We start from the raw sequence: 23,898 nt of genomic DNA on the forward strand, positions 1-23,898 counted from the left end.
CCCTCTTCTAAATGAGTTTCCTCTGTTTCTCTGTGGTAGGAGTTTGCCGGGGAGGGTCTGAGAACATTAGCACTGGCGTACAAAGACCTGGATGAAGACGTGTTTGATGAATGGATGAAGAAACTGCTGTTCGCCAGCACGACACTGGATAACAGAGAAGAAAAACTTGGGGATTTGTATGAAGAAATAGAGCAGGGCATGATGGTAAATCTATCTATCTATAGAAAATACAAATCCCAGATGAATCATTCAGTTATTCACAACAATGTTCATACTGCGTTTGCTTTTGAAACAATGTCTATCATTTCCCTGAAGCTGCTTGGTGCTACAGCCATAGAGGACAAACTTCAAGAAGGAGTTCCAGAGACGATTGCCTGTCTGACCTTGGCCAACATCAAGATCTGGGTGCTCACCGGAGACAAGCTAGGTAAGCAGTGCTAATGAGAACCTATAGCATTCATCGAAGACTGCTCAAACGTAATTGAGACACATGCTCACTGTCTGACACAATATAACGAAGACTCGCTCCTGCTGTGGTTGCAGAGACGGCGATGAACATCGGCTACTCGTGTAACATGCTCAGAGACGACATGAACGAGGTGTTTATAATCTCAGGTCACACCATGCTCGAGGTTCAACAGGAGCTCAGGTAACATTTGACTCATAAACCAACTCATTTTTTCAAATGAACCATGTTCGTTATTGTACAATAAAATATCATTTTCTGATGCTTTGTGGAAAGGACTGCTAAAGAGAGAATCGTGGGACCCAGCAGAGAGAAATTCAGCAGTGGCCTTGACACGGAAAAGACAGAATTGTACTCAAGTGACTCCGTCTTTGAAGAGACCATCATCGCAGAGTACGCTTTAATCATCAACGGACACAGTTTGGTAAGGGCCTCGGTCTGGGTCCTGAAGAGGATTTGACTAAATTGCTTAATAATGTGTTGCTAAGCTCCTAACGATGGTCGTTGTCTTCAAAAAGAACTGAAAAATATTCGTTTTTAAGGTAGAGAGTGGCTGGAATTGGGTTTGCTTGGATAACTGTCCTTGAGGCCAATGACATTGACTCCAGACTCTCATAAATTAACTTAATTGAAACGATTCCGCCAACACATGCTGACAGCGTATAAATGGCAGTAAATGTAAGGTTTGTGTGTATTGATCTAACATGAAGGCTCATGCCTTGGAGGCAGACCTGGAGCAGATCCTGGTGGACGTGGCGTGTCTGTGTAAGACAGTCATCTGCTGTCGGGTCACTCCACTGCAGAAAGCTCTGGTGGTTGAGCTCATAAAGAGACACAAGCGAGCCGTCACTCTCGCCATCGGAGACGGAGCCAATGACGTCAGTATGATCAAGAGTAAGATCTATCTATCTATCTATCTATCTATCTATCTATCTATCTATCTATCTATCTATCTATCTATCTATCTATCTATCTATCTATCTATCTATCTATCTATCTATCTATCTATCTATCTATCTATCTATCTATCTATCTATCTATCTATCTATCTATCTATCTATCTATCTATCTATCTATCTATCTATCTATATATCTGTCTGTCTGTCTGTCTGTCTATCTATCTATCTATCTATCTGTCTGTCTGTCTGTCTGTCTGTCTATCTCTCTGTCTGTCAATCTATCTATTTGTCTGTTTGTCTATCTGTCTGTCCGTCTATCTATCTTTCTATCTATCTATCTATCTATCTATCTATCTATCTATCTATCTATCTATCTATCTATCTATCTATCTATCTATCTATCTATCTATCTATCATCTATCTATCTATCTATCTATCTATCTATCTATCTATCTATCTATCTATCTATCTATCTATCTATCTATCTATCTATCTATCTATCTATCTATCTGTCTGTCTGTCTGTCTGTCTGTCTGTCTGTCTGTCTGTCTGTCTGTCTGTCTGTCTGTCTGTCTATCTATCTGTCTGTCTGTCTATCTCTCTGTCTGTCAATCTATCTATTTGTCTGTTTGTCTATCTGTCTGTCCGTCTATCTATCTTTCTATCTATCTATCTATCTATCTATCTATCTATCTATCTATCTATCTATCTATCTATCTATCTATCTATCTATCTATCTATCTATCTATCTATCTATCTATCTATCTATCTATCTATCTATCTATCTATCTATCTATCTATCTATCTATCTGTCTGTTTGTATATCTATCTGTCTGTCTGTCTATCTATTTGTCTGTTTGTCTATCTGTCTGTCTGTCAATCTATCTGTCTGTCTGTCTGTCTGTCTGTCTGTCTATCTATCTATCTATCTATCTATCTATCTATCTATATATCTATCTGTTTGTATATCTATCTGTCTGTCTGTCTATCTCTCTGTCTGTCAATCTATCTATTTGTCTGTTTGTCTATCTGTCTGTCCGTCTATCTATCTTTCTTTCTATCTATCTATCTATCTATCTATCTATCTATCTATCTATCTATCTATCTATCTATCTATCTATCTATCTATCTATCTATCTATCTATCTATCTATCTATCTATCTATCTATCTATCTATCTATCTATCTATCTATCTATCTATCTATCTATCTATCTATCTGTCTATCTGTCTGTTTGTCTATCTGTAAATCTATCTGTCTCTTTCTATCAATCTATCTATTTGTCTGTTTGTCTATCTGTCTGTCTGTCAATCTATATGTCTGTCTGTTTATCTGTCTGTCTGTCTGTATGTCTGTCTGTCTGTCTATCTTATTCTTAATGCTCAGTATGATGTAAATCTATGTAAATCTATCTATTTGTCTATCTGTCTGTCAATCTATCTGTCTGTCTATCTATCTGTCTGTCTGTCTGTCTGTCTATCTATCTGTCTGTCTATCTATCTATCTGTCTGTCTATCTATCTGTCTGTCTATCTATCTGTCTGTCTGTCTGTCTTATTCTTAATGCTCAGTATGATCAGGTGCTTGTGATATGTATACGCCACAGGGCTGAAATATTCAATGTAGATGCACTGCTGGTCTAATGGAGTGGTTGCTATGGAAATATGCTGGGCTTTTTGATCTGTAAAGATGTGTGCTTACGGTCTCTGCTCTCCCCCAGCGGCCCACATTGGTGTGGGCATCAGCGGACAGGAGGGCATGCAGGCGGTGTTGGCCTCTGATTATTCCTTTGCCCAGTTCCGCTTCCTGCACCGTCTCCTGCTCGTCCACGGGCGCTGGTCCTACCACCGCATGTGCAACTTCCTCTGTTACTTCTTTTACAAGAACTTTGCCTTCACACTGGTTCATTTCTGGTACGGATTCCTCTGTGGATTCTCTGCCCAGGTAAATATTTCAGCCTGTATATATATATTTCAGCCTATATATATATGATTGTGTGTGTGTTTTTGTCATTGCAGACGGTATATGACCAGTGGTTCATCACACTCTTCAACATTGTCTATACCTCACTTCCTGTTCTGGCCATGGGCCTGTTTGATCAGGTAAGCCTGGTCTAGATGTCAGTTTTTGGTCTTGAAAGCTGCATTGTGTAGCAGCACCAAACATAATCGCAATCTTGGCCTTTTAACATGAAGTTTGTTGGTTTTGCAGGATGTCAACGAGCAGTACAGTTTACGCTATCCAAACTTGTACAGGCCTGGGCAGCTGAACCAGCTCTTCAACAAGAGAAAGTTCTTCACCTGTACGCTGCAGGGGGTCTGCACCTCTTTTATCCTCTTCTTCATCCCATATGGAGCCTTCATGACCGCTGTGCGGGATGACGGCGCACACATCTCTGATCAGCAGGCTTTCGCCGTCACCATAGCAACCTCTTTGGTCATTGTGGTCAGTATACAGGTGAGCCAATTTAACAGCTGTGTCCATTAAAATAACTACTTCAGAAATAAACTACGAAAAGTTACTGTTTTTCTTTTTTCTCATTTAATTGAATTTCTCTCGACTGAGCATTCTACAAGATAGATTTTAACCTTAACTTTAACACAGATGAATTTAAGAACTAAACATTTTTATTTTGTTTAATAAAGGTGCTTTAATAAATGTATCATTAAAATGTTTTACATTATTTTCATGACATCCAAGCACATTTACCCACATTACATATTAAAAAAGAGAAATTTACTTAATTGACATGAAAAAATCATAATGCAAATCATTTGTTTCAGATTGGGCTTGACACCAACTACTGGACCGCTGTGAACCATTTCTTTATATGGGGCAGTCTAGCTGTTTACTTTGCAATCCTTTTTGCATTGCACAGTGACGGCATTTTTACCATATTCCCGAACCAGTTTCCTTACATAGGTAAGAATTTAAATGCATTAAGAGATGTGCTAAATATTTATTTATTGTTTAGTCGTATACACCGATCAGGCATAACATTATGACCTAATATTGTGTTGGTCCCCCTTTTGCTGTCAAAACAGCCCTGACCCGTCGATGCATGGACTGCACTAGACCCCTGAAGGTGTGCTGTGGTATCTGACAATAAGATGTTAGTAACAGATCCTTTAAGTCCTGTAAGTTGTGAGGTGGGGCCTCCATGGATCGGACTTGTTTGTTCAGCACATCCCACAGATGCTCGATTGGATTGAGATCTGGGGAATTTGGGGGCCAAGTCAACACCTCAAACTCGTGCTCCTCAAACCATTCCTGAACCATTTTTGCTTTGAGTCAGGACGCATTATCCTGTGAAAGAGGCCACAGCCACCAGTGAATACCGTTTCCATGAAAGGGTGAACATGGTCTGGAACAATGCTTAGGTAGGTGGTACGTGTAACATCCACATGAATGGCAGGACCCAAGATTTCCCAGCATCACACTGCCTTCGCCGGCTTGCCTTCTTCCCATAGTGCATCCTGGTGCCATGTGTTCCCCGTGTAAGCGACGCACATGCACCCGGCCATCCACGTGATGTAAAAGAAACCGTGATTCATCAGACCAGGCCATGCTCCGTAATCCAGTTCTGATGCTCACATGCCCACTGTTGGCTCTTTCAGTGGTGGACAGGGGTCAGCATGGGCACCCTGACTGGTCTGCACTATGCGCATATGCAACAAACTGTGATGCACTGTGTATTCGGACACCTTTCTATCAGAACCAGCATTAACTTCTTGAGCAATTTGAGCTACAGTAGCTCGTCTGTTTGATCGGACCACACGGGCCAGCCTTTGCTCCCCACGGGCATCAATGAGCCTTGGCCGCCCATGACCCTTTCAGCGGTTCACCACTGCTCCTTCCTTGGACCACTTTTGATAGATACTGACCACTGCAGACCGGGAACACCCCGCAAGAGCTGCAGTTTTGAAGATGCCATAACAATTTGGCCCTCAAATCCGTATGCTTGCCCATTTGTCTGCTTCTAACACATCAACTTTGAGGACAAAATGTTCACTTGCTGCCTAATATATCCCACCCACTAACAGGTGCCGTGATGAAGAGATAATCAGTGTTATTCACTTCACCGGTCATAATGTTATGCCGAATCGGTGTATATATGTATTTTAATTCCTAAACAACCAAAGCAGTTGGTCTTGGACTTCATACTGACATCTACTGGTGTGGATCATTCATAGCATCACATTTAGATTCCATTGTGAAAACCATATTCTCAGCATTTAGTTATCATTCTCCGACCCAGAGTCAGACATTAGCTAGTAGTCTTCAACTGATCATGTGATCTCAACATGGTGGCCACCGTCCTGTGTACAACAAAACAGCTTTTTCAAATGACTGAAGTTAAACACTTTTTTGTTTGATTGTAGGTACAGCACGTAACTCTCTGAATCAGAAGATTGTGTGGCTGGTCATCCTCCTCACCACAGTCGTGTGTATAATGCCCATGGTGGCGGTCCGATTCATCAAGGCTGACCTCTATCCCACACAGACTGACAAGGTTACTGCATGCACATGTCTTGTGGGAAGAAAAAAATTATGAATATGTCCTTATGAAAGAGTGAATACACTACTGTTCAAAAACTTGGGGTCGTGAAGATCTTTTAAATGTTTTTGAGACTCTTCTGCTCAACAAGGCTGCATATATTTGATCAAAAATACAACAAAAGTAGTAATATTGTAAAATATTTTTACAATTTAAAAGAACTGTTTTCTATGGAAACTAGAACCAAAAAAAACAGTGCAACTTTTTATTTCACAATTGCGAGTTTATATCTCGTAATTCTGACTTTATAACTCGCAATTCTGAGATAAAAAGTCACAATCACCACTTTTCATTTTGTATTCCTTTAGTGCTCAGTTTAACAATCCTTCAGAAGTCATTCTAATATGCTGATTTGATGGTCGAAAACAGTTGTGCTGCTTCATATTTTGAGCCCTGGGCTTGTCATTTTTGGCCCGATCCCAGAGTATCCACCCCGTGATAGAGATAGTCTAGAACTAGACTGCAAGGTATTATGGATTGTGTTGACGTCTAATAAGAGTTTATTCAATCAAAGTGAGGAGATGGGGTGGTGGAGGGATGCTAAAATACTGTCAACGAAAGAAGGTAAATCTGCTGTATATATACACTTCTTATCATTGATTAAATTGATTAACTTAATGTGCTCCACTTGTTTAATTAGGTTTAATTGTCTGAACGTGCTCTTCCCGAAATTTGTTAATAAAACATCACGTGTTAAAGAATAGCATTTATTTGAAATAGAAATATGTTACATTACAAATGTCTTTATTGACACTTTTGATCAATTTAATGCAACCTTGCTGAGTATTAATTTCTTTCTTAAAGGGATAGTTCACCCAAAAATGAAAATTATCCCATGATTTACTCACCCTCAAGTCATCCTAGGTGTATGACATTCTTCTTTCAGTCAAACAAAATCTGAGTTATATTAAAAAAGTCCTGGTTCTTCCGAGCTTTATAATGGCAGTGACTGTTGGATCATTTTTGAAGTCCATAAAAGTGCATCTATCCATCATATAACTGTTCCACACGGCTCCCGGGGGGTTAATAAAGGCCTTCTGAAGCGAAACAAATTTGTGTAAGAAAAATGTCCATATTTAAAACTTTATAGACTAAAATAACTAGCTTCCGGCGGTCAGCGGTACGCAAGTCGACTTGCACCTTGAACCCTTGACGCATGCGTATTGATGAACGCAGAAGCGCAGAGGATAGAGCAAAACAAAACACCAGTCATGAATTAGAGTCTAAAACAAGAATTTTTCGATATAAGAGAAGGGGGCTTGAGTTTGTTGCCCAGCCCTATCCGCGAGACGCGTCAAAGCTTGCGATGCTCCTGTACATCGCGTCAGGGGTTACTCTTTTAGCGCAGGCCGACTTGTGTACCGCTGACCGCCGGAAGCTAGTTATTTTAGTCAATAAAGTTTTAAATATGGATATTTTTCCTACACAAACCCATCGCTTCACTTCAGAAGGCCTTTAATAACCCCCCGAAGCCGTTTGGAGCAGTTATATGATGGATAGACGCACTTTTATGGACTTCAAAACAGTAACAGCCATTCACTCTCATTATAAAGCTTTGAAGAGCCAGGACATTTTTAATATAACTCAGTTCGTTTTCGTCTGAAAGAAGAAAGTCATATACACCTAGGATGGCTTGAGGGTGAGTAAATCATGGGGTCATTTTCATTTTTGGGTGAACTATCCCTTTAAAAAGAGAAAAATCGAACTTTTGAGGGGTAGTGTACATCCTAATGAGCTGTTGAAACCGTTTGCTCTCCCGCAGGTGCGTTTACTTCAGCAGGCCACTAGACGGCAGGGTCCTCAAGAGCAGAACCTCAGGAGAGTCCGCAGGACGAGTTCTCGGCGCTCGGCGTACGCTTTCGCCCACCAGCAGGGATACGGAGAACTCATCACCTCCGGCAAGAACATGAAGGTACCCACATCCTCTACTTCCACATACCCGCTGTCCTCCCCCACGAGAGGCCCTGCCGACACCAGCCTGGGGAAAAACAGAAGGGCGAACAACGCCACCAATGCGGCAGAGACCACCTCAACCACCTCTGGATTTAGGAGGGAAAGTGTCCAGAATCAAGAGGTAACAGTGGAAGACTTTGAGGACAGATAAAGGGCCGTATTTCTTCCTCTACAGAAGAAAGCGCCCATCTTTAATGTGAGAAAATGATAATGGATTCTGGTCAGACACACTCTGGGCTCCCAGAGATGGCCACACATGCACAGGAGACTCCAAAGAGCCAGCACAATGAAGCACAGATTTCCTTCACCTAATTTTCACTCTCATGCAAATCTGTCAAGGCACCCGTTCATTGAATTTGAAAAATTAACCTCAGACTCATTTTGTAGTCTCACCTCTTCTGGCACAGATTCAAACGGTTTCTCGGAAAGGCACCGTTTTTGTATTTTTCGAGTTCTAAGAACTTCCCTTTATGCATCTGCGAATGTTTTAGGCCTCTGAAACGTTAAGCCTGCACACGTTTAAACACAAATGACAAGACTAACAAGGCATAAGGAAGCAAATATGTGCAAGTGTGTGAAATAATACCTCTTGTTTTGTTATAAACACAGATACAGCCATCTGCAGTGCATATTTAATACGGATATGTTTTAAAGACCTGGAAGTTGCATCGATACCAACAGTTTACTAAAGTGCGCCCAAATGCATCGTGCTACTGGATGAGTAGTAACAATTAGGAATGTGCGAAATCAATGCATTGGCTGTTAATCGTACGTTTGCATTGCAAAGCAAGCTCTAGCTTTTAAAATGCCAAATTTTCTTTTTAAATATACCTCTTCAAAGAAAGTGTACAAACATTCCACACTTGTCCATAATTCACACCGTAGTTAGTGCTTTTGCATGAGTTTATACTGAGTATTGAGTCGTGCCTTCCATCAAGCGATAGACTGAAGCATTTACACGTTTAAACTTCTAGAATTCCACATCTATCTACTACAAAGGTCTATAAAGTGGGCATTTCTTTCAAACGATCCTTTACCGAAGGAATTTTTGTGCCTTTTTGTTTTTCCTTTCATCAAAGGAAGTACTTTTAGTTCTGTTTGTCGTGTCGAATGTATCACCATTGTTTTTTTGGTATTACTTTTTTTCAGGCATATTAGCTGTTCATTGCCCTCATTGCCTACTTTAACGTAGATAATATTTTATAAAATAATTTATTCGACGAGGGGCGTCGTGCAACATTTCCTTTTTATGAATGTACAGTTGATGTTAATTTAATGTTATGTTAAATATATATATATATATATGGCGAATGTATTAGATTTTCCTGCTGTGCAATTTTGTCACAAAGACCATGCAGATTGTTTATTGTTTTTATTTAAATGCATGGAATTTTATACAAGTCATTGTCATTTTTTATATGATATGCATTAAATGGCCATTGTTTAATTTATTTAAAAATGGATTGTTTGCCGATTGTTTTCTGCCAATCTCATGTAAATCTCGAGTACCTATAGAGTAGTACTGCATCCTTCATATCTCAGAAGAGTCTTTAGTTTTATCAGATTTATAAAAGACAGATACGCTGTACCGATTCTTTCCGAAAACAGCCGAGCTTGTGCAGGCGTGCAGAGGGCGGAGCTAAAGAGTCACGAGCATACACACACACTACATCATGGCATTATCCCTGGATAACTTTGGATTCCCTACACGTTCATGTTGTTCACATTATATGCACTTACAACACCGAATGCCAACAAAACACAGACATTTGATGCAGTTTCATTCACAACAAACAAACAAACACACTTGCAGAACTCCGTTGCTGCTCCGGAAAAACAAACTGCATCCACTGTTTCCTTAACACTGGGTTATTTGGGAAGCTGAACATAGTTATCTTTCCCTCACAACCAGAAACACACTTCTTTAGTGACATTGTTGATTTTGTGGTCTAAAAACAAAATGACAGCGCTGCCGACGGCTTCCATAACCCGAACGAAGCTCGTTGATGGACGCGCTCTTGCTCTCGGTCTGGGGTGCGTTTCCCGTACAACAACGTAACTCACTGCTTAACTACCATAGTGAAGAAATCCACTAGCTACTGACGACTGTTTCCTCAAACCGTATTGTCGCAAATTTGTCGTTCAACCGCGTTGGTAAATGATGTCACGTAGGTGGTGGAGTAAGAACTTATTTTAATGAATCCTTTTAAGGTTGAATTAATGCTAGATTTTTTGCTATAAATTATGAACATGGCATCTGAGGACAAATTACATTTTTTTTTGCCTTATTTCCAGATTCAATCATTGGTCCGTCCTTACATACTAGAGCACATACGCACATGCGCACGCTTTAAAAACGGTGCTTTAAATCTCTTGACAAACTAAAAGACGTAAATGACATTTGTATGTATTCGAAATAAAAGATATAGATAATAAGTACCAGAAGTACCAGGCTTTCCACCAGAAGCCTTCGCTCAGCTAAGGAGCGACGGCTTGTGGTACCATCACAGAGAGGCAAAAAATCCCTTTCCAGAACAATTTAATTCAACGTTCCCAGCTGGTGGAACGATCTTCCCAACGCCAATCCGAAACGCAGAATCATTGACAACATTCAAAAGTCAACTAAAACTCAGCTCTTCCGTGACCACTTAAAAAAAACGTTCCTTTCCTCTTTCTCCCCCTTTTTTCCCTCCCTACTCTAGCCTGTGCTACACTGAGCAATGTACACGGTCTCAGTATTTCAGGCACTTGTTGCGCTTACTCGACTCTTCATGACCAATCGCTTCGTGTACCCCCAAGTTGTAAGTCGCTTTGGATAAAAGCGTCTGCTAAATGCATAAATGTAAATGTAATATAGATTGTACTGAATGTCAGCTTGCTTATTTTGCTCAAGGTTAAGGATTTATTAAGGGTGCGTTCACACTTGTAATGTTTGGTTCGATTAAAACGAACCCTGGTGCGATTGCTCGATTAGTGTGGTTCATTTGAACATATGTGAACGCTGCCATCCGAACCCTGGTGCGCACCAAACAAGCTGACCGAGACTGCTAAAAAGACGGGTCTCGGTCCGCTTCCAAACGAACTCTGGTGTGGTTCGATTGATATATGAACGCAACACGGACCAAAGACATGTAAACGAACCAAAAACAGGACGTGATGTCACAAGATGCGACGCTACAAGTCAGCTGATTTGACGATGCGGAAAGATCGGTGTATCCAAAATGAGTAGTGGCAACGAGGAGGTAAAGTGCCTCATCAATATATGCAGATCTTCGTTTCTGCATACAACAGAGGAAATCCTGCTGCTGTTTTGAATGTTTTGAACATTTTATGAGCTCTTTGTGAGTTCTCAGATGTTAAAAATAAAACCATATGTACACGCATAAAATGATGCCGTTTAATCCAGCACACAGCATTGTTTTGAATGTTCGGCAAGCAAGCTCCGTCGTGCAATATACGTCTTAAAAGCCAACCAATCAGGTTGTGACCGTATCCCTATGCCTTTGGTACGGTAACTTTAGGTTCGCTGTTAAAAATGCCAGTGTGAACGCCAAGCGGACCAGGACTATATACTTTGTTTTTGTTTTTTGGTCTGGACCAAACGAACCGAACTACAAGTGTGAACGCACCCTAAGTCCACATGTTATGCAAACAAGAAACTGTGCACACAACTATGGTTTTTGGAAACACAGACTCGTTGAACTATGCTGATAACGACAGAACTTGCGACCATAGTCGACTATTGATGCTTTCGGGAAACGCACCGCTGGTTGATGTGTACACGCACTTATCTGGAAGAAGTGCCCATACAAGGAATTCCGCCCTTTATGACATCATACAGGGCCATACTCAAAACGAAACGAACTTTCCGAAATGAATTTGAATCCTGAAGGAGTGTATTTGGCACAGAAATACTCTGTCATGCGTCCAGCTCATCAGAATGCATGAAATAGCATTAGACCCCCCCCCCCTTAAGCAGTTGGTGAGGTGTTTTGAGCGGTTGCCAGGGTGTTGCTAGGTGGTAGTTCTGCTTTGATGCAGTCTGTGTCTAAAGATGCAAGGTCACATTTGTGAAAATTTCGGGAAATTTCATGAGCAAAAAAGGTCAATTGTCTATTGTCAATGCGGCGAATCCACATACCTGTTCGTAGATTCCTATTGAAATGATTTCGCCAGGTAAATCTAAAAGCACCTTTTCAGTTTAAGTTCAAGTTTGTTTGAATCCCTAAACGTAAGCATGAGCAACAGTAATAGTGATGTTTACTGCTTACCATAGTAAACTAAACACCACTAATGACTTGTTTATTAATAAATGAAAAAAGTAAATGATGAGGCTTGGAAGCATTGAGATGTTTTTATTAAATGTAACCAGTTGAATATTGATCTTGAATGACGCTTTCAAAGTAGGAATGTTTGGAGTGATTTTTGGTACATTAGTGCCCTGACAACCTCAAACCGGGTATAAAATGATCAGAATGCTGATTTCTTCATTCTTTCAAAACGTACAGAGTGAAAATGCCCATTCGGACTTAATAAAGTCTTGTTTCCCTTTCATCGGATTTGCCATTTTACGCACAACCTCCTGTTTCTGAGGCCACAGGCTTGATTGTGTGGCTAAAATGAGAGAAGATTGCCCCGCTACTTTTCATTCCTCTATGAAAATTGCCGCCCCTCCTCCCGGCTTTGTCACAAATAAACTCTGCTTTTCCAGAGCGGATCGACGGGCGTCAGGGACGTAATAACGTTCTCTCACGGTTTGGAGAAAAGAATCTATCCGTTCCCCGGGTACCATGGAAACCGTGCAACCTCCCCATCCAGCTCCAGTTAACCTCGACCCCACGGCGCCCGCCTGCCTGTGAAAGGAGGAGGAAGATGTTTAGCTAAAACTCCAATTCATTACAGACTTGGGCAATTTCCATTCGTTTGGCACAGACGCTCAGAGGTGTGACTCATTCTGTTTAAACTACTTCGGCGTCACATGAGAAATGCACTACTGGTCAAAAGTTAATTAACTGTCTAATTGTTTAATGTAATTTAATGTTTTAGAAAGAAGTCTCTTATGCTCACCAAAGATACATTAAAAAAAAATTTTTTTTAAATCAGTCATTAAATAATAATACAAAATTATAATAGAATTATAAAATAAATCAATAAAATAAAACAAAACAAAAAATTCATTTAAAACTGTTTTATGTTCAAACATAATTTATTCCTGTGATCAAAGGTGAATTTTCAGCATCATTACTCCAGGCTTCAGTGTCACATGATCCTTCAGAAATCATTCTAATATGATGATTTGATGCTCAAGAAACATTTATGATTATTATCAATGTTGAAAACAGTTGTGCTGCTTAATATTTCCGTGGAAACTATATATTTCTGTGCATTTTTTTCAGGATTCTTTGATGAATAGAAAGTTTGAAAGAACAGCATTTATTTGAAATATAAATATTTAACATGTAACCTGGCTAAAATGTAACATTTATAATGATGTAACATTATAACAATATACATATATTCACACTTTTTAATGTCAGATTTTGTTATATTTGCATGTAATATGGATTAGGCCTATTTCCTTGAGAAGGCACTAGATGTATATATATATACAGTGAGGAAAATAAGTATTTGAACACCCTGCTATTTTGCAAGTTCTCCCACTTAGAAATCATGGAGGGGTCTGAAATTGTCATCGTAGGTGCATGTCCACTGTGAGAGAAAAAATCCAGAAATCACAATGTATGATTTTTTAACTATTTATTTGTATGATACAGCTGCAAATAAGTGTTTGAACACCTGAGAAAATCAATGTTAATATTTGGTACAGTAGCCTTTGTTTGCAATTACAGAGGTCAAACATTTCCTGTAGTTTTTCACCAGGTTTGCACTGCAGGAGGGATTTTGGCCCACTCCTCCACACAGATCTTCTCTAGATCAGTCAGGTTTCTGGCCTGTCGCTGAGAAACACGGAGTTTGAGCTCCCTCCAAAGATTCTCTATTGGGTTTAGGTTTGGAGACTGGCTAGGCCACCCCAGAACCGTGATATGCTTCTTACAGAGCCACTCCTTGGTTATTCTGGCTGTGTGCTTCAGGTCATTGTCATGTTGGAAGACCCAGCCTCGACCCATCTTCAATGCTCTAACTGAGGGAAGGAGGTTGTTCCCCAAAATCTGGCAACACATGGCCCCGGTCATCCTCTCCTTAATACAGTGCAGTCACCCTGTCCCATGTGCAGAAAAACACCCCCAAAGCATGATGCTACCACCCCCATGCTTCACAGTAGGGATGGTGTTCTTGGGATGGTGCTCATTATTCTTCTTCCTCCAAACACGTTTAGTGGAATTATGACCAAAAAGTTCTATTTTGGTCTCATTTGACCACATGACTTTCTCCCATGACTCCTCTGGATCATCCAAATGGTCATTGGCAAACTTAAGACGGGCCTGGACATGTGCTGGTTTAAGCAGGGGAACCTTCCGTGCCATGCATGATTTCAAACCATGACGTCTTAGTGTATTACCAACAGTAACCTTGGAAACGGTGGTCCGAGCTCTTTTCAGGTCATTGACCAGCTCCTCCCGTGTAGTTCTGGGCTGATTTCTCACCTTTCTTAGGATCATTGAGACCCCACGAGGTGAGATCTTGCATGGAGCTCCAGTCCGAGGGAGATTGACAGTCATGTTTAGCTTCTTCCATTTTCTAATGATTGCTCCAACAGTGGACCTTTTTTCACCAAGCTGCTTGGCAATTTCCCAGTAGCCCTTTCCAGCCTTGTGGAGGTGTACAATTTTGTCTCTAGTGTCTTTGGACAGCTCTTTGGTCTTGGCCATGTTAGTAGTTGGATTCTTACTGATTGTATGGGGTGGACAGGTGTCTTTATGCAGCTAACGACCTCAAACAGGTGCGTCTAATTTAGGATAATAAATGGAGTGGAGGTGGACATTTTAAAGGCAGACTAACAGGTCTTTGAGGGTCAGAATTCTAGCTGATAGACAGGTGTTCAAATACTTATTTGCAGCTGTATCATACAAATAAATAGTTAAAAAATCATACATTGTGATTTCTGTATTTTTATTTTTAGATTATGACTCTCACAGTGGACATGCACCTACGATGACAATTTCAGATCCCTCCATGATTTCTAAGTGGGAGAACTTGCAAAATAGCAGGGTGTTCAAATACTATTATTTTCCTCACTGTATATATATATATATATATATATCCAAACTTTGACCAGTAGTGTATGTGAAAAGAAAAACCCCACAGAAATGTTTTGTCCATTGTATCCATTAGTGTATAATGTGTAATATTATCATGATCAGCTGACTGCGCTTTCACTCACAGACATATGTCCACCAGCTGGTCCAGCTCAGGGCAGCTGCACTCGTACAGGTCTCTGCAGCTGGCATGGCTTCGGTTCATCAGGTCGCCCAGCTGAGAAACGGAGTTGGCAGGGGAAGAGTCGCACACGGCCTTAAACTGCAGGACGCGGGCAGCCTCGCCGTACACGTGTCTGGCACGCTGGTACAATTTAAACTGAGTCGCTGAGGAACAAACAGAAGAGGATGTAGTGCAAAATCTCAATTGGTCTCAGCAATAATATATAATATTGGTAACACTTTACAATAAGGCCCCGTTAGTTAACAACTTTTGATTTTAATAATTTATTAGTAAATGCTAAAATTGACAAGTATTTATGCTTTAGCGCCCGCTTTTTCAGCAGTGTCGGCTCCAGAAGTATTTTTTACATACATTTTTCCCATTGGGATTTTTTTTAAAGTCTCTGTTAAAGCGTTTTAAGCCATGAACCAAGCCAACCAGCTACTAGGTGAAGCACAACATTACGAACTTTTATTTGAACAAAATTATATTTGATAAAAGACAAAAGGGACAAGACTGAACTTGTGAACGGCTTTAGTGAAGAAAAGAACTACAATCCCATGAAGCATTGCAAATGACAATCAAATTAAAAATGGTTGTGAAATATAAAACTACTCATTATAGAGTTGACCATAGAAGCACTATATTTAAACGTATTGCAAAATATGCAAGTATTTTCATAGCTGAGAGGGGATTGAGAGGCTCTCTGATTGGTGGAGATTTCCTTGCAGAATCATGGGTAATGTAGTTTTTCCACCACAGATTCTGCTGTTAAACATGATTGTTTTAAAATTAAGTTGAAAATGCAAACAGATGGCTTCAACAAAAGCATATACAATTTTAACAATCTCAGAAGTCACAGTAGGTTATAAGTTATCGTTAAAAATCTATTTCCCAATGAAGGAAATTAATAGATTCTCAATTGTTGCACTCTATTGTAAAGTGTAACCATATTATTATTTAGAATATTTGCTAATATAAATATGATTTTTTAAATATGAAAATTGGTAACACTTTATACAATAAGGTTTAATTTGTTATATTAGTTCACAACATTAGTTAGCATGAACTAAGAATGAATAACGAGTAAGACCAGAACATTTATCAAGAAAGTAAACAGAGTGGTTTTGACCTCCTGTTGTCTTCAGCCGGTCTCTCACCTTGTTGTGTGTTGGCGCTGAGGATGTCTTGACACAGCTGTTGGGCGCTGATGCCCAGAGTGGTGCAGATCTCCTCTCTGCTGTACGGCTCAGGGTGCAGCACCTCCTCCAGCAGCTCCAGCATCTCCTCCAGACTCGCCTGCAGCTCCTTCTGCAGGTCGCCCAGCTTCAGCAGACGCTGCCAGTCCGCACCTCGCGCTTTAGCCAGCATCTGCACACCGGACCATTCAACATCCACATGATCTACCATCAATATACTAATGCAAAGGTCTGAAATTATGATGGAAACTTTTGAGAATGTGTGTGAGTGCCTGGTGCATTACCAATAATTATTAGTGGCCAATCACCAAAGCCTAATTATTATTTAACTGCTTCTGTATTTAAATCTATAGATTGGTTGATTTAAATCAGGTGCCAATTTTGGGGTCAATTTCAACAAAATTAAAGGCAGATCAAAAAGTGAGTCATTATTTGAGATCTTATTGTGGCCCTGAAAATCATATCACATACATTTGGTTGCAGTGCCACCTACTGTAAATAAAGTTAAATATACTCGCAGCCTTTAAGCTACCTCTGGGGTCTTATGACCAAACAACCCAAGTTTTGCAGATGCTGAAAATTCAGCTTATTCAGCCATAATTATTTTAAATTGTAAAAACATTTCACAATATTGGTGAGTAGAATGAATTTTCAAAAGCATTAAAAAATATCTTAACAACCCCAAACTTTTAACTGTAGTATACTTTGCAAAAATTCTTATATTATAAAGACTAAACCATTATTCTGGATGCATCCCTGACGTTCAGACCTTTGTGGCAATGCGGCACTCCACCACCCTCATGTTGAAGTGAGATGAGGCCGCCTTGTTCATCTCCACACAACAGTTGGCGATTACAAAGAACGCCCCGTCGGGCAACCTCACGTCTGTGGCTCGCAGCGGATTAAACTCGATCAGCTTTGCCTTGAGAGGAAAACAAATGTAAAATTGAGCTAAATCATCAAAAACACATTTGTAATGTAGTTGCACAGTGTTAAACACAAACAGTTTTGACAGTCTGATAACAAATGTGTCAATAACAAATAAGAAAATATAAAAAAAAAATTTTTAAATTCTACCTTAAAACATGTGTGCCTTAGAAATGTACTATTTGCATAAAAAAATGCAAAAGAAAAATATCATGTGGTGTAACCAAACATAATAAAAGTAAAAACACATTTTCCTTACACCTTTAATACATGTAAGTGTACACATTTTAATCATTATTTCATATAAAAATATTTTTAAATATATTATATTTAAATATTATATTTAATTATTATGATTTCTTTATTTTCAAAAGTAAAACAATTTTAAACAAATATCACTACTTTTTCATTCATAAACGCCAAGTTATTTGGGTGGTTGTACTATATGACATTTTTAACAAGTAACAGCTTAAAATTATTTTTTTTTTTTACTTTATCGTTTTAAAGGAACGCTCCACTTTTTTGGGAAATAGGCTCATTTTCCAACTCCCCTAGAGTTAAACAGTTGAGTTTTACCGTTTTTAAATCCATTCAGCCGATCTCTGGGTCTGGCGGTAGCACTTTTAGCATAGCTTAGCATAGATCATTGAATCTGATTAGACCGTTAGCATCTCGCTCAAAAAAATGACCAAAGAGTTTAGATATTTTTCCTATTTAAAACTTGACTCTTCTGTAGTTACATCGTGTACTAAGACCGACGGGAAATGAAAAGTTGTGATTTTCTAGGCCGGTATGGCTAGGAACTATTCTCTCATTCCGGCGTAATAATCAAGGAAATTTGTGCCGTAACATGAGTGCAGCAGCGCAATGATATTACACAGCACTGTGACAACCTGCTTGCACAGAGAGCGTGTTGGGGACTATTTTCAGGCGCTGCGTAATATCATTGCGCCTGCTGTACCCAAGGATTATTACGCCAGAATGAGAGAATAGTTCCTAGCCATATCGGCCTAGAAAATCACAACTTTTAATTTCCCGTCGGTCTTAGTACACGGTGTAACTACAGAAGAGTCAAGTTTTAAATAGGAAAAAAAATTGAAACTCTTTGGTCATTTTTGAGCGAGATGCTAACGGTCTAATCAGATTCAATGATCTATGCTAAGCTATGCTAAAAGTGCTACTGCCAGACCCAGAGATCGGCTGAATGGATTCGAAAACGGTAAAACTCAACTGTTTAACTCTAGGGGAGTTGGAAAATGAGCCTATTTTCCAAAAAAGTGGCGTGTTCCTTTAATGAGGCATTATAATATCAAGATGCAAAACCCTGAAAACTTGACTATTCCCCCAACAATATATTATAAATAAATGTAATATGTTCATCATAGAAAATGTATATTTGTTCATTGTATTATGAACTGCTTTTTTAATGTATATTTGAATAAATTAGATGCAATCACACACACACACACATACACACACACACACACACAAAGCCATCGACCCTTATACCAAAAAATGAATTAAGTACCACGTATATTGTTAGAACAAATATGAAATACACGTCTTACTTTTCCCTCCTCTGCCAGGAAAGAAATGGACTGATCCATCCCTCCCCCCTCAGTGCCAATATAACGCTCACACTTGGCACACGTCTCTGCGAGAGTCACCTGAAATGAAATCGAAGCAAGAGCATCTATGATAAGCAGCAGTTGTATGTAATGCACGTTAGAGGATTTACATTAAGGACTACCTTAGAAAGAGACTTCTGATTAGCCTCCATAGTGACCAGACCGGCACAGCACACCAGGGCACTGGAGCTGGAAAGCCCTGAGCTGGCCGGGATAGTCCCATCTACCACACAACACATCCCTGCCAATGAAGACAAGCTCAAGTGCTCCTGCATACACAAGGTCAAGGGTCAAATGACTATGATTATAATGCAAGCATGCAATATGTGATATTAATAAACACCCCACCTGGATTCCTCTCACTCCACAGAGGAAGTAATAGTGCCATTGAGGATTATCTCTGTCAATGGTGATGCCATCCACAGACACAGTGAAATCACTGAAAGAATGAAAGAAAGAAATGAGTGAGTGAATGAATGAACAAATTAATAAGTGAGTGAGTGATTAATGTATGAATTCATACATGAGTGAGTGAATAAATAATGAATGAGGGAGAGAGTGAGTGAATGAATGAGTAAATTACTGAGTGAATTAATAAAGAGTGAGTGAATAATGAATGAGGGAGAGAGTGAGTGAATGAATGAGTAAATTACTGAGTGAATTAATAAAGAGTGAGTGAATAATGAATGAGGGAGAGAGTGAGTGAATGAATGAGTAAATTACTGAGTGAATTAATAAAGAGTGAGTGAATAATGAATGAGGGAGAGAGTGAGTGAATGAAAGAGTAAATTACTGAGTGAATTAATAAAGAGTGAGTGAATAATGAATGAGGGAGAGAGTGAGTGAATGAAAGAGTAAATTACTGAGTGAATTAATAAAGAGTGAGTGAATGAGGGAGTGAGTGAATAAATAAATGAGTGAGTGAATGAGTAAATTACTGAGTGAATTAATAAAGAGTGAGGGAGTGAATAAATGAATGAGTGAATGAGTAAATTACTGAGTTAATTAATAAAGAGTGAGGGAGTGAATAAATGAATGAGTAAATTACTGAGTGAATTAATAAAGAGTGAGTGAATGAGTAAATTACTGAGTGAATTAATAAAGAGTGAGTGAATGAGTAAATTACTGAGTGAATTAATAAAGAGTGAGTGAATGAGGGAGTGAGTGAATGAATAAATGAGTGAGTGAATGAGTAAATTACTGAGTGAATTAATAAAGAGTGAGTGAATGAATAAATGAGTGAGTGAATGAGTAAATTACTGAGTGAATTAATAAAGAGTGAGTGAATGAGGGAGTGAGTGAATTAATACATGAGTGAGTGAATGAGTAAATTACTGAGTGAATTAATAAAGAGTGAGTGAATGAATAAATGAGTGAGTGAATGAGTAAATTACTGAGTGAATTAATAAAGAGTGAGTGAATGAGGGAGTGAGTGAATTAATACATGAGTGAGTGAATGAGTAAATTACTGAGTTAATTAATAAAGAGTGAGTGAATGAGTAAATTACTGAGTGAATTAATAAAGAGTGAGTGAATGAGTAAATTACTGAGTGAATTAATAAAGAGTGAGTGAATGAGGGAGTGAGTGAATTAATACATGAGTGAGTGAATGAGTAAATTACTGAGTTAATTAATAAAGAGTGAGTGAATGAGTAAATTACTGAGTGAATTAATAAAGAGTGAGTGAATAAGGGAGTGAGTGAATATATAAATGAGTGAGTGAATGAGTAAATTACCAAGTGAATTAATAAAGAGTGAGTGAATGAGTAAATTACTGAGTGAATTAATAAAGAGTGAGTGAATGAGTAAATTACTGAGTGAATTAATAAAGAGTGAGTGAATGAGTAAATTACTGAGTGAATTAATAAAGAGTGAGTGAATGAGTAAATTACTGAGTGAATTAATAAAGAGTCAGTGATTGAGTGAATGAGTAAATTACTGAGTGAGTGAATTAATTAATAAACGAGTGAGTGAATGAATTGAGTGAGTGAATAATTAATAAATGAGTGAGTGAATGAATTGAGTGAGTGAATTAATTAATTAAATGAGTCAGTGAATGAATTGAGTGAGTGAATTAATTAATTAAATGAGTCAGTGAGTGTGTGAATGAGTGAGTGAGTGAATTAAATGAGTCAGTGAGTGAATGAATGAATGAGTGAGTGAGTGAGTGAGTGAACGAATTGAGTGAATGAATTAAATGAGTCAGTGAGTGTGTGAATGAGTGAGTGAGTGAATTAAATGAGTCAGTGAGTGAATGAATGAATGAGTGAGTGAGTGAGTGAACGAATTGAGTGAGTGAATTAAATGAGTCAGTGAGTGTGTGAATGAGTGAGTGAGTGAATTAAATGAGTCAGTGAGTGAATGAATGAATGAGTGAGTGAGTGAGTGAACGAATTGAGTGAGTGAATTAAATGAGTCAGTGAGTGAATGAATGAATGAGTGAGTGAGTGAGTGAGTGAACGAATTGAGTGAATGAATTAAATGAGTCAGTGAGTGTGTGAATGAGTGAATTAATTGAGTGAGTGAATTAATTATTAAATGAGTGAGTGAATTAAATGGGTCAGTGAGTGAATTAATTAATTAAATGAGTCAGTGAGTGTGTGAATGAATTAAATGAGTCAGTGAGTGAATGAGTGAGTGAGTGAATTAATTGAGTGAGTGAATTAAATGAGTCAGTGAGTGAATGAATGAATGAATGAGTGAGTGAGTGAGTGAGTGAGTGAGTGAGTGAGTGAGTGAGTGAGTGAGTGAGTGAGTGAGTGAGTGAGTGAATGAGTGAGTGAATTAAATGAATCAGTGAGTGTGTGAATGAGTGAGTGAGTGAGTGAGTGAGTGAATGAATTGAGTGAATGAATTAAATGAGTCAGTGAGTGTGTGAATGAGTGAATGAATTGAGTGAGTGAATTAATTATTAAATGAGTGAGTGAATTAAATGGGTCAGTGAGTGAATTAATTAATTAAATGAGTCAGTGAGTGTGTGAATGAATTAAATGAGTCAGTGAGTGAATGAGTGAGTGAGTGAATTAATTGAGTGAGTGAATTAAATGAGTCAGTGAGTGAATGAGTGAGTGAGTGAGTGAGTGAGTGAGTGAATGAGTGAGTGAGTGAGTGAATTAAATGAATCAGTGAGTGTGTGAATGAGTGAGTGAGTGAGTGAGTGAGTGAATGAATTGAGTGAATGAATTAAATGAGTCAGTGAGTGTGTGAATGAGTGAGTGAGTGAATGAATTGAGTGAGTGAATTAAATGAGTCAGTGAGTGTGTGAATGAGTGAGTGAGTGAATGAATTGAGTGAGTGAATTAAATGAGTCAGTGAGTGTGTGAATGAGTGAGTGAGTGAATGAATTGAGTGAGTGAATTAAATGAGTCAGTGAGTGTGTGAATGAGTGAGTGAGTGAGTGAATTAAATGAATCAGTGAGTGTGTGAATGAGTGAGTGAATTAAATGAGTCAGTGAGTGTGTGAATGAGTGAGTGAGTGAATTAATTGAGTGAATTAATTAAATGAGTCAGTGAGTGTGTGAATGAATTGAGTGAGTGAGTGAGTGAGTGAATTCATTAAATGAGTCAGTGAGTGAGTGAATGAATGGGCGAGTGAATAAATTGAGTGAGTGAATAATGGATGAGTGAATGAATTAATAAATGAGTGAATGAATTAATAAACGAGTGAATTAATTAAATGAGTCATTGAGTGAGTGAGTCATTGAGTGAGTGAGTGAGTGAGTGAGTGAGTGAGTGAATGAATGAATTAAATGAGTCAGTGAGTGAGTGAATGAATGAATGAATGAGTAAGTGAGTGAATTAATGAAATGAGTCAGTGAGTGAGTGAATGAATGGGCGAGTGAATAATGGATGAGTGAGTGAATAATGGATGAGTGAATGAATTAATGAGTGAGTGAATGAATTAATAAATGAGTGAATGAATTAATAAACGAGTGAATTAATTAAATGAGTCATTGAGTGAGTGAGTGAGTGAGTGAGTGAGTGAGTGAGTTAAATTAATGAATGAATGAATTGAGTGAGTGAATGATGGCTGAGTGAATGAATGAATGAGTGAATCATGAATGAGTGAATGAATAAGTGAATGAGTAAATGAATGAATTAATACAATTAGTGAGTGACTGAGTGAGTGAATAAGAATGAGTGAGTGAAGGATTAAGTGAATGGGTAATTGAATTAATGTATTAATAATATTTGTTGACCAAACGTGAGTGGTTAACTTGTGAAGAACTGGATATGAAGAACACAGTTACTCACCTGTATTTGGGGTTAGTGTTGGCCAGCTGGATGGTTTGGGAGTCACTGACAGAAACTGCAGCGAGAATATTCTGCTCTATCGCCATGGGAAGGACAGCATAGCCACAATAATCTATATGCTCACCTGGAAATTATCAGATTTATGATCAAACATAAAATGCAGTGTTGACTGTATGTCTGTTTGTTATGTTTACACGCCGCTTGCAACCCACCAATCAAATTCACCCTCCCTGGAGCACGAGCGTAGAAGAGAGGCGCTCGTCCATATTTTCCATGAAAAGCTTCTTTCAGTTTCTGCAACCTATCAAAAAAGAGGGGAAAGTGTATGTCTAACGCAAACAAAAGCGAAAAGTTAAAACGAAAAAAAAAGGATTTAAATCGACGTGACGAGTTGACTCCATTCATACACAACCGAAGTTTTCCGAACAGTCGCAACTTACCTTTCATTTCCACTGAGCAGCACCTTTATTCTCGGCGGAATTGCGGCCATTATACTGTTTTAATCTTTGTTTCGCAGTAAGTACGCTGTGCAGGAGTGGACTGACACCCTGCCGTCAGCTGACTGTCATACCCGGAATCATGCGCCTAAACAACACGGAAGAAACCGACACGGATTCCTCATTCGCTGGATTCGGA

At 38.9% G+C, this 23,898-nt stretch overlaps 2 protein-coding genes across 3 annotated transcripts in view; one reads left to right on the forward strand and one right to left on the reverse strand.

Annotated features, from left to right (window-relative positions):
- The window catches only part of atp8b4 (ATPase phospholipid transporting 8B4), a 42,132-nt gene extending 32,804 nt beyond the window's left edge, over positions 1–9,328 (forward strand). For both annotated transcript variants that reach the window (XM_079809279.1, XM_079809280.1), the window contains 11 exons: positions 40–204; positions 316–427; positions 544–649; positions 743–890; positions 1,177–1,360; positions 3,084–3,307; positions 3,382–3,465; positions 3,575–3,820; positions 4,147–4,285; positions 5,746–5,876; positions 7,684–9,328. In XM_079809279.1, coding sequence (XP_079665405.1) covers positions 40–204; positions 316–427; positions 544–649; positions 743–890; positions 1,177–1,360; positions 3,084–3,307; positions 3,382–3,465; positions 3,575–3,820; positions 4,147–4,285; positions 5,746–5,876; positions 7,684–8,025 — 1,881 coding nt within the window. In that variant the 3' untranslated portion in view covers positions 8,026–9,328. The remainder of the gene's footprint in view (positions 1–39; positions 205–315; positions 428–543; positions 650–742; positions 891–1,176; positions 1,361–3,083; positions 3,308–3,381; positions 3,466–3,574; positions 3,821–4,146; positions 4,286–5,745; positions 5,877–7,683) is intronic.
- Positions 9,329–12,213: 2,885 nt separating this feature from the next.
- Positions 12,214–23,864, reverse strand: galk2 (galactokinase 2). Its single transcript, XM_079809929.1, has 10 exons — positions 23,703–23,864; positions 23,475–23,563; positions 23,263–23,386; positions 19,357–19,447; positions 19,131–19,277; positions 18,949–19,047; positions 17,223–17,375; positions 16,415–16,625; positions 15,217–15,418; positions 12,214–12,727 (listed from the first exon to the last, which is right to left on the reverse strand). The coding sequence occupies exons 1-10, from the start codon at positions 23,750–23,752 to the stop codon at positions 12,520–12,522; spliced, it is 1,374 nt and encodes a 457-aa protein (XP_079666055.1). The 5' UTR covers positions 23,753–23,864; the 3' UTR covers positions 12,214–12,519.
- Between the last annotated feature and the right edge of the window lie 34 nt (positions 23,865–23,898).

This window comes from Gobio gobio, assembly GCF_949357685.1.
Source record: "Gobio gobio genome assembly, chromosome: 25".
Classification (NCBI taxonomy): domain Eukaryota; kingdom Metazoa; phylum Chordata; class Actinopteri; order Cypriniformes; family Gobionidae; genus Gobio; species Gobio gobio.